Raw genomic sequence first — 11,545 nt, forward strand, 5'->3', positions numbered from 1 at the left:
TGGAGACACTACAAGATATGGCTGCCAACCGATGTCAGTGGCGTTCTTGTTGTCAGTTTCTGTCCAGATTGCCTGAATGAATGTCTGGAGGTGTAGGCACCTCGGAATGATTGTGTTAAGCTAGCACTAAGTCCCTCCCCCATCCACCTTTATTCTTTTCTTTACAATAATGCTTTCAAATAAGTCATGGCTGTATGGCAGGGAAGCATTGGTGTTGAACATTGATGTCAGGCTGTCGATGATGATGACACTGGGAACCCAAGTAATAGGAAAGTGCAGACAAGCAATCATATGTACACCGGTGTCAAAATATTGGTAGCTCGGTCGTGCCTAATGGTGGTCGATCAGGTCGAGACGTCATCAGTCCGCAATGTGCACCCAATTGCGCACTGATGATGTCTGCTAATTTGGTGATCAAGTGTTTGGAGTTAACTGCGAAGATCGGCAAACAAATCAACGCCCGTCTGGTCAACAACCAACTCGCGTGAATATCATGATATCATGAACAAGAGGTCGAATTTGAATAAGAGTGACTGTCAGTATATATGATGATTTGGTGTTCAGGAACGACGTAAGATTGATAGGGATCCTAGGATTGAGTAGATTTATGAAGAGAAAGTATTTTATGCAGAGCATTGTTCCGAATGAAGGATGGTGTACAGCACTCCATGACCGACGTGATAGGTTCTTTTCCAATACACCCAGCCAAAAAATCAGAGGACCAACGCGACGATTCATGACAACCCTTGTGTTGAAGCTATCAACAGTTCAATATGTCGAGGACATCAACATAATTTAAATGAAAGTCTCTTGTGACAATTTTGTCTTCCAGGGAACGAGTACACTACAAAAACCGCGACAGACAAACATTCGGCAGTTTTCATCTCGCTCAGTAACATATAAGTCCGAAGCATGAATTGCCGTAGAAGTGGACTGATCTGCAGAACCTTCTTCCAAGATCCAGGTATCCCCGCGTTCACCAAAAATAAATCCTAACTAATCTGGGCCATAAAGTCACTCAAATCACTAAAGTTAGGCTCAGGAATAGTGCTCTTCGAGGATGTGTTTGACATAGCCACTTTACAGCACTGTATGATGAAATCCAAGCGGTACGGGCTTTGCGGTTTGTTGAGCGTTAGCAAGGTTCTAACAAACCTGGTCTGTTTGGCTGAAAATGCTCTCTGCAAATCGTAACGGCTGGAGATAATGTAGATCATAGTTTTAGATGTCTCATTCTCAAGTTTTATTCTCTACAATGATGCGACTTCGCTGAATAGGCTTCAGCTCACCGGTTTTGCCTGGTCTTCTGTCTGTTTCCTGAACACGTGTTCTTCACCTACAATACATAGACTGTCTCTCGCCAAAGCTAGATTAGTGTGTTGACGGGTGTGTTCTGAGAACTCTGATCGATCTGGATTCAAGTGGATTTGTGCCTAACAGGTAGATAAGCACGAAGTGGACTGGCTAAGTGGGTGCAGATTACAGAAACATAATCAGCAGTGTTCTTACAGGAGGAGAACATACCTCGAACATGATACCAACTTAAACAAGAGGCGATCGCTGTGCAGCACATTCGTGAACGAGAGATTCACCTGGAATTCAACTGAGCCAAAGTGGTGCGAAAATGAGTAATTGGCATCTGTTAATCAGGGGTGAGGGTATCACATCAGACCGTGCAAAAGAGAGCTCGCTTTGGACTGATTAGTGAAAAGACTTTCTTTCGGATGTCCCTTATCGGGGAAAATAGTTTAAATAAACTGTGGTACGCATGTTAGACTGGCTGAACGATGTACCGACACGACAGCAGTTCACCTGCAAGCCTCATTCATAGTGATCCAGCAGCAGACTGAAAATTATGCAAGGGTTGGGTTCGGTTAATACCATCAAATTATCAGGATGAATTCTCCATCACCCTATTCGACTGAAGGCCCCAAAAATACATGCCCCCCCCCCAACTAACGATAATGGGATGTATAATTACACTGTTCATCCAACTTGTTTGTTTGGGTATCTAAACCTAGGATGGCATTTAGTGCCTCCAAACTGAAATTCTTTTGTTCCTACTCGAGAGATCTTTTGGATGAAATGCGTGAGTAGGTAGCCGAGATACATAAGTTTAAAAAAAATTCACTTTGATGGTGATAGTGGCGAACACGAAAACCACAATGACGTTGGTAATCATGATGCAAAAACAAAACTACTGTTAGTTGTCTAAGCTTATTCCACTACTCAAAACGTTCCTCTTATGGTTGCTTTTGTTCATCTCGGGGCTCACAAGATAGGCGCCCTTTCCGAGCTTCCGGCAACCAATGCTCTACTTGAAGCTGACCGTTAGAAACGGGAGACTTAGCTGGATGTATTTATATCTTCTGTCAAAGTTGAATTTTCGTGTGTTGTGGACCACGTTTTTCCTGATGTCTTAATTTTTTAAACCAGGATGTGAATATTTTCGGAACCATGATTCGAAGGTGGAACAGGATTCTGCACCGCAGTGAAAATCAACTGTACTGTTCGCAACGACGTCAACAGAAGACTTGGTCGTTTCATTTGTAGCTGAGCTTCGAATTTCCATTTTGTGAAAGATTGCTTCGACTAACCTCAACCAAGGCTCTTCAAATTTTGCCGCTGCTGTTGCATTTTGGAGTTCGATTTCCAAGTGCTCCCGTCGCCAACTTGTTGTGGAGCCCGGTTTTTCTAATGTCTCCTCAATATTGTAAACCCGAGTCTGGATGGCCGCTTGCTAGCCTGATGCCTCTAGCCAAACCCGAAAGCTGATCTGTCGAACAACAGCGCCTGAAGGCGTGTCGCGTGCAGCCAAAAACGGGATACTTGTAAAGCTCACGTGGGCCAAAAATGATACAAAAATAGAACTCATCTTTCAAGGACAAATGAGGAACAACCAACTGAATCCGTCCCAAAGAAAACGGTTATTCCATTGGCAGTTGTATAGTCCAGATACGTTCGGAATTGATTATCCTGATACTATGTGACTGAAGGTGTTCGTCGAAAAGCCATCAGATGACTGTACAGCACTGCATGGAAATCCAAGCTGTTGCCTTCAGTGCACAGTTCCCTTCCCAATCCCCCCACCCAACAGTCCGCCTACAGTGCTGTATTTACGCACCACTTTATCAGCTTGGTTATTCCATTGGCAGTTGTATAGTCCAGATACGTTCGGAATTGATTATCCTGATACTATGTGACTGAAGGTGTTCGTCGAAAAGCCATCAGATGACTGTACAGCACTGCATGGAAATCCAAGCTGTTGCCTTCAGTGCACAGTTCCCTTCCCAATCCCCCCACCCAACAGTCCGCCTACAGTGCTGTATTTACGCACCACTTTATCAGCTTCGGTCTCCAATGCGCAGCTACCTACACCCACCTCCCCAAATCATCGGTGAACGAAACTGTGGCAGCTACAACCGCTGTACGACAAGTACGAGGTTATTACAGCTGACAGTGATGACGATGATGGCTGGCAGCGTTGTTCTGCTGTTTGTGAGTACGAGTACCTATAGATAAAGTCCTGTGAATGTCTTCTCGGTACTCATTCTACAAACGTACTCCAAATGAGGCTTTGACTAGAAAAATTAAGACTTGTACATCATCTGGAACAATGAAACTGGCGACTTATGGTTTTTTTCATGGAATCACTTTTTAAATTTTGTGTTTTATGGAACACCAAACGGATACGATTCATCTACGACCCCCAGGAAAGTACGGAGAGGGAAAAATTGAAAATTCACTTGCAGAACCGATAAATTACTTCTGCAAACCATGTGTCTGGTTTGTGTTCACAGCGTAGAGTCTGTGGTTTGAATTCAGATGGGCGTGTACATGCCAAAATGCGTCTTTGCCACACGCACGTCGGCTCTCACTGATCACTAGTGAGAGCAAGTGGATAGAAAACGCTCGGAAACCAAAAAGGCAACAGTGCATATCTGTTGAGCACAGATTTGCTCTTGTTCACAAAAACTTTTTTGTGCGTTGATTTTGTCTCCATCCACGGGGAGTTGTGACAACCGTGGATTTTCAAGGTGGTCTGAACGTGAGGCAGTGCTGTACAGAAAGCCAATGGTTGACTTGCTTTCAGTCAAAACGTTTGGGGGGGTTGGCTTGTGACCATCAAGTCATAGCCCCCGTTCCGTATTGCCCCATAGTCTTCGATGTCGTTCGTAGCCACTCTGTAAGGAGAAAGCAAACAGCGAATAAAGTGTCAGCACATTTTCACAATTCCTACTGCAACAACATAAAAATCATGTGATAAACATTATCTCGAAGCTGGAGCATGTGTAGACGATATTTCGAATAAACTTTGTATCGACTGGCAGCATCCGGCTATCTGAAATTAGAAAAACTCGAATGAAAATGCTCCAAACAGTTTGTCGCTAATTTCAGTCTTTACTTTGTTGCTCTTCTCTTGAGATGCTCATTATAACGAGTGTGTACGATGAATATGAACCTGCGTTCAGCTTTAGCACTCTTTTGGTAGCCATTCACCATGCCACCCGAAGGAAGCACGAGTACCGGGATACTGCCAGCGTGCCCAAACAGGAGCAGCCGAGGTTTCTGGGGTTCGGTTGAAACTACGGATCTTCCGGTCAGTAAGTTCGCGCCTTAGAGAGCCATTCACCATGCCACCCGAAGGAAGCACGAGTACCGGGATACTGCCAGCGTGCCCAAACAGGAGCAGCCGAGGTTTCTGGGGTTCGGTTGAAACTACGGATCTTCCGGTCAGTAAGTTCGCGCCTTAACCAGAGAGCCATTTTGGGCTCTCGGGCTCAAACATATGGTCTGCCTAGGGATGGACTTTCTAGGCTAATAATCCATAGCAGTAAATTTGTGTGCAGCAACTGGGCGAAAATTCCCACTGGGCTGCGATCTCCCTTGTGTTTCAGTGCGCTTGCCGGCTTCTCATATCTTGGACCAGCTTTTGCTAATTGTGCTGAACTTTTGGGTGACTTTGTACTTCATTTTGTATTTTCGCATTGAACAAGGTGGGAAACCTTACGAACAATCGATTTATCCAGGGACTGATACTGAAACAAGCCATCGTAGCGTCAGCAGCCGTAATCTAAATTTTGGATAATCCGAAGCTGGTCGACAGAAAGCACAACAAAAGAAGGTTGTAATCAGAACAGTGGACGGGCTACTAACGAAGTGTTGTAATGCAGTACACATTTCAGAAAAGCTCAAAAACTAATTCGGCCAGTAAATGGGCTGGAAGTTTTCGTGCTATGAATGGCTGCCGGTTGGCTATTGAAGATTACCAGAGTTCAACTCGCTTGGACAGTACTTTGAAAGGAACTGGCCAGAAGTGCTGGGGTTGCAGTTGACCGACAGGAAACAACCTATCAAAGATGTACGTACAAACTACAACACTCGTTTTTCTGAAGTGGCCGATATTCTTGTCCCGTCAGTGAGTGCTTTCACAAGAGCTAACCAGATGGCGAATTTATTTAGACCTCCATAAGCGATGGATTCTAAGTAGTTTAGAGTAATCCATCTTTGTGCACTGTTTCAGGGCATCCTGGTTTTTTATATAGCTTCCCGCTGAAAAATACCAAAACACTACTGCCGTCTTTCTAACACACAGACACACAAACACAGTCCAAGAATCAAAAACTATACTCTGTACACTCAGGAAATTGCAGCAGTACTTAATATCTTCCCAGCTGATATAATTTAGTTACCGCATTTCCAAAGATAGCTTGCAAACGTAATAAATTCTGGACTGTGGAAAACATTACAGCACAGCTGTAGCCACTACAAGGACTTACCTTTGATTTCCGTGGCTTTTTGTTCGCAAGTTTTTCCGGCCATGTTGATTTCTCGCCCTCGGTGTAACAGTTAATCAGTTCAGCAGCCGTCGGAACATGGTTTGTATTACTTTGTTCAGTGGCAGGCACTCGATTACATTCTGCTCCAAGCTCCTGTAAAACCAACAGAAATACCGGTAGATCGTTGGTTACTCTGCGACCCAGGCGTCTTACCCGACGCTGATGTCAATGACTTGATAACAAGGAGGTTGGTGTTGCTGCTACTGCTTCTTGGAACGATAATGAGGATTTACAAATCATCAGGAGTATCATACAAGGATGCAAGTGACAGGCGAAACCCACCTCCCGACATTGTTCGATTACGGAAGAGAGAAGTTTGTGATGCATACACGTCGTGCATAATCGCTTCTTCATTTTTTGCGAATCACAGAGTTCCTTACTTAGAGTACTCTGCAACAGATGAGTAAAAGAGTTGGTCAGCAGATACCATGGCTGGCATGAACTACAATTGAGACCATATACGAAGGCCTATTTAAATTAGAATTAACGGTATATGACAACAAAATTTTCACAAAGCTGAGGTAAAGCACAGAGCCACATGTATATTCCTTCGAAATTCTCCCCGACAACCATGTCAGTGTGTTGAATTCTTTACATACAGAGACGTGGCGAATCACTGTGAGCTCAAATGCCAATGTGCGAGGTGAGCGGCGTCGGTTGTGGCTCACTTGGTGAAGCACTTGTCCAGCAAAGGACAGGCTTGTATCTGCACTTTAAAACATCGCCATTGTTAACATGCTGATGGACCTTGCAACACAGAGCTTACGTTCCACTTTCTGAGTCGAGCAACAATGAGATGGCCCCAAGTAACAAGAAAGCACGACAGTGCCTTAGGCGAACCAGAGCATAAGGACCTCCTTTTTTCAGGCAACCGAAACATTCTCCACATAATTGGCAGTTTGTGTCAAAAATCGCGATTTTTTCCCGTCACTGACGCAAATCCGAAATCAAACAGGTTGTTGAAACTGACACGGATAAAGATAGTATTTCTGATCGGATTAGTTAGGCAGCTCGCTCCACAAGGTAAGCGCAGCTTTCATTAGTTCGTTCACCTATAGCACCGTTTTGGCGCCTAACTGTCATGCCACCAGAAGTGTGTTTGCTGTATGGAAAATAGTACTCTTTTCGGTAAACGTCATGCCCCCAGAAGTGAGTGTGATGGCAGAGATACTGTCAGGTCGCTCGAGCCCAGACAGGGGAAGTCGAGAGGCAGAGATCGGGTTCGAAACACGAACATTTTGGTCAGTAAATTCGCGCGTCAAACAATCGATCATGCGTGAATGAACACAGGGGATGAATGTAAGAAATGTGGTCAAAAGCTCTCTGACGTCGGCGTTGGCCTTTTCGAGCCAGACATTTAATGTCCTATCATGATCATAGTCATGGCGGTTTCCCTCCCTCTCTCTCTTTCCCTCCTCTTGTCTCAGTATCATCTTCACGGGCTGAACTGCCTTAAACAATATGGTTCTATTCAGAAGACCCTCGTAATTGAAAAGCGTAATGAGGAAAAGTTCCGAGAGAAAGCTTTCACAAACACCCAAGTCGTTTACACAATGCTCGACAATGCTCTCAAGGAGTCTGGATGAACTGGCATTGATTGTAGACGTAATGCACTAATCATAAGGTTACTTAAAACCCTTTGACAGCCCACGATCGGTTACGTCCTTCTTGAGTCTCTTCTGTAGACGCTATCCCCAAGTTTCCGTCAACCTTAAGTTCAATTTGAACCAGAAAGTAACATAGTTGTGTTAAAATACCTTTTTTGTGCAAAGTTTTAAAATGACCATCATCTCGGACCGTACATAGGGCAAAAATGCAGCGCAGTAACCTTTAACTTGCCTTCAGTTTTTCCAAACTTAGTGTCAGCCGAGCAGCCACAACTTTTCGCACAGCTATTAAATCCTCGAGTTCCGAGATTCGCATTAAGGCCTGCGTCACTTGAATCTGTTGTTCATCAAAGTCAACAGCCTGGATCATGACGTTGCTCCGCTCATGCTCCTTTAGGAATTGTCTGACGCTGTCGAGGCGTTTCAAGAGATTCTTATTCGTTATTCGTAGTTTTTCTGTGACAGCATCCTGGCAAACCCAGTTGTATTAAAGACAGATTAGAAAAATGGCAATTCTGACTCAATTATTCGGTAGTTGATACATCTGTAACGAAATTATCTACGACAGCGATTGGTACTGCTCGTTCCAATCAAAATTCGCTTGTGACTTGTGTGGATTTGTAAATTACGGCATTTGACATCTGCTTCACACAAATTCTACCCTTTTTCTGCTACACATCCTGTACTCAACAGATCTCTTCAAAGACCAAACACAGGCGTTACAAGTTATTTTTCTTTCCACGCATCCTTTACAGACTTCAAATTACTTCACCTTTTGATTGGTTCCATCAGTGCACTGTAGAAACGTTTCACCACAAGGACTTCCTTCTTTGTGGAAAACTCTCAGCTGATAAACCATAATGGAAGCAACAAACCCTTTTGGATTTTTTCTGACAAGGTGGATATTTTGTGCCAGCGCAAGCTGTAGAAATTTGCCTCCATAGAGTAGCATACAAACCGGCCAAGAACAACAGATTTGATGGAGTTAAACAGACATCCACAAAATGGATCTCATTGCTTTTGGGAAATGAAGCAAAACGAACTGGAAACTACTCATCAACGAGCGCTCGTTGGTTCATACGTAAGTGCAATGCACACCGGTCTGTCTGATTCGTCTAGATGCATCGCGTGGCCACTATAATTCATGATCGTTTGAATCCTGAAAAAAGCAATAACTGAAGCAGTGCGGGGGGAAAGCACCCTGTAGACTAAGACCAAAAGATTGCTGGCTGTTCCTTATAAATCACAAATCCGCCTAACCTGAACTTTAAGGTTGGAACAGAATGATAAATACCTGATTTCAGCTACTGTGTCCAGTTCTAGAACTGCGTATTTTCTCTGACGCTGAACAATGCTGGGCAGTTTTCCTCATATTTTCTACGTATTTATAACAGGGTTTGGGGGGAACTCTATATGAGAAAAAGATTCATCCGTAGAACTGCACAGTCCGTATCGTCCACCCTGCCTGAGTATCGACAATTTGCCAATTTGCATTACTGAAGTCCCCCATCCGTAGTGGCAGACTGATTGCCATCGTGAGCTCACATCGTTGCTGTCTGCACCCGATCGTCTGGTACCAGGTAAAACCAAATCATTTTGTGTGCAACATTTTTTTACGTTTCATCACTACATCTGTGAATGCTGGGTGACGTGCACGAGTTAGTCATTTTTGTTGCTTGCGCCTCATCAGTAGTCCAACCATTACGGTTAGAAAGCATACCGAACTTGTTTAGGCTTGCAAAACTTGTGGTCACACTATCGAGATATCATTCGCTGTCATCCACTTCAGCTCCAGAGGAACTTGTTGCATTGGGCTCGTCAAGATTAGTTAGCCTCGTTTACAGACTCGCAAGAATTTGCGCACGATACCATGTTTCAGCACACTCGGTGAGGACTTTTTTCATCCGGGCAAACACATTAGAATGCCAGACGTTTTAGTCCAAAATACCAAAGCTTTCTAGGTCACTTTTATATTCCGTTGTATTTCCCTTGGCATTCAGGGGAGTTCATTGGGACTGTTTTGAAGGGCAGTTCTCAGTACCATTGTGGAGCTGATTTAGTGCCCACCTTAGTTCGACACCCATGCCCTCCCTTCCACGATTCAACATTGGTATGAACAAGCCGCTGACGGACCGCTTCTGGTAGAATATGCTTCTGATGAAAATAAATGTCATCACTCCAGGTTTCCATCAGAATGACCACGTTAGCATGAGTGGTAAAGTGTCCGGTGCGAGCACCTGATGAAGGTCATCCCCAGAACAATTTGTTGTGCGGCAGATCAGAAAAGTAACCTTTCATCCTGAGTTTGTCGAGTTAACGCATAAACCCACGCCCACCCGTCTGTAGTGCTTTTCTTCAGAAAATATGCACTAAGTTTTCCAATGATTCCATCTCAAAGGATCCAAAGAAAATGAGTTCAAACGGTGTTCAAAGTCGTCAGTCAACAGGGTGTGAAAGACTCAAACCTTTGTTATCCTTTAGGTTTGTGGAAAAAGTTGGCTACTGTTCAAATTCTTTTGTGAATAGTGTTTGCTAAATCTCACAAGACTGGACGGTACTCAGATGACTGCTGTGAACAAATTCGTCTGCATTCGGCATGAGGGAAAAGTAAACTTCCAGGCGATTGAAACGTGACTTGCATGTGTGACCAGTAGCCAACTCATCTCCACTCCCTCATTTCACACTGTAACATCTAAATATCACAGAAGGTTAAAATGTACAGGTTGAACCGAGCTTCTGCAGAGAACATATCACTTTTAACCACGCGCAGGCAACCAAAAGACACTTAGAATCCTCACTGGATCACCCACCTTATCGTAAAAGTAAGCAAGTAAGAATGAACCGGCGTGCGAAAGGTAATTAGCTAGCAAGTTGGCTGGTAAGTGAGTTGGTAGCTGAGTATTCACATAAGTAAAGAAGTACTGATTGGGTGAGTGGTTTGGTGAATGAGTGACGAAACGAATGATTGAATAAGTAGTTAAATAGCTTAAAAAAGTGTAAAGGTGAGTAAACAAGCAAATGAGCAATTGAGTGGCTAAGTAATCTGATAAGTAATCGGGAAGATCTACGAGCATAATGAGCATGGAAGCGACAGGCTCCTCATTGTGCACTGCAGTGCAGTCAACGTGCACAGATCAAAGTCGAAACTGAAGGCAAATAGCACCATAAATAGTTGGACACCATGAATATATAACATAATCCGCACGGGTCTGTGCCCCCCTTGGGTTTGCATTGTAACTACTTGCCGCAAAAATGTTGACCGAGCTCGTTTTACGTTCAAGCACCTTCGAGTACGTTATGAAATCCTGCACTTACCATGTCTTTCAGAACAATGCTGTGAAAATGCATGAAGGCATGGTGCGCTTCCATCGTCTTTTCCCGATCCTGAATTAATGGAACCACTCGTCGCTGGAGCCTATTCCTCTGCTTCTTCAAGGACTTCATGCTGAGATCTAAATCTTCCTTTGTTATCTGGGGAAGGAGCAACCAAAATAGTTCAATTGAAAACATCCCCTTCACCTACTCTGTAGTTGCCAATAAGAGATTCACAAATGCGGTTGGTTTCAGCATAGTCTCCGGCCAGCTCGTCCAAGTAGTTTCGCGCAATCATACATTTATGTTCACCAGTAAGTCGAAGGTATCGAGTCTGATCGAATGCTCCGCTCTCCTTTTTTATCCGAATAGTATGCTGCGCGGCTGAGGCAAGAATAAGTGCTGCATTGGGGAAACAGTTAATTTGCAAAAGATAAAAATCTAAGTGAACCTTGATCGAGCTCCGAGTCTAATCCCAATTTCTCGACTTGCCTTTGGTACATGGAATTTTCAAATTGCAATCGAGCAGCCACCGATCTTTGAGAATGAATCATAGTCCAGAGTAGTCAACTCACTTTACGGAGGCAATATTGGATACGATTTGGGCTAAGCTCATACTATTGATGTCTCCACTCGGAGGATACTTTTTCTTAGTTCCAACGAGAGTCATGGTTATAGGTTTTCTTCACTTGTGTGTGCACTTGGAGCAATGTATCTGAAATGGGTAGAATATCACGGGTTTTTTACGTCGCCCCGAACGATTTCCAAACCATTTAAGGTGTAGAA

At 43.9% G+C, this 11,545-nt stretch overlaps 1 protein-coding gene across 1 annotated transcript; it reads right to left on the minus strand.

Annotated features, from left to right (window-relative positions):
* Nucleotides 1–3,746: 3,746 nt before the first annotated feature.
* T265_13917 (hypothetical protein) lies at nt 3,747–11,198 on the minus strand (the record flags this gene model as incomplete). The annotated part of the gene is made up of 4 exons (XM_009171158.1): nt 3,747–4,184; nt 5,781–5,933; nt 10,763–10,918; nt 10,971–11,198. Coding segments are annotated over 4 exons (591 nt in total), but the record flags the coding sequence as incomplete, so codon positions are not given.
* Nucleotides 11,199–11,545: the final 347 nt, after the last annotated feature.

The sequence above is a fragment of the Opisthorchis viverrini genome (assembly GCF_000715545.1).
Source record: "Opisthorchis viverrini unplaced genomic scaffold opera_v5_119, whole genome shotgun sequence".
Classification (NCBI taxonomy): Eukaryota; Metazoa; Platyhelminthes; class Trematoda; order Opisthorchiida; family Opisthorchiidae; genus Opisthorchis; species Opisthorchis viverrini.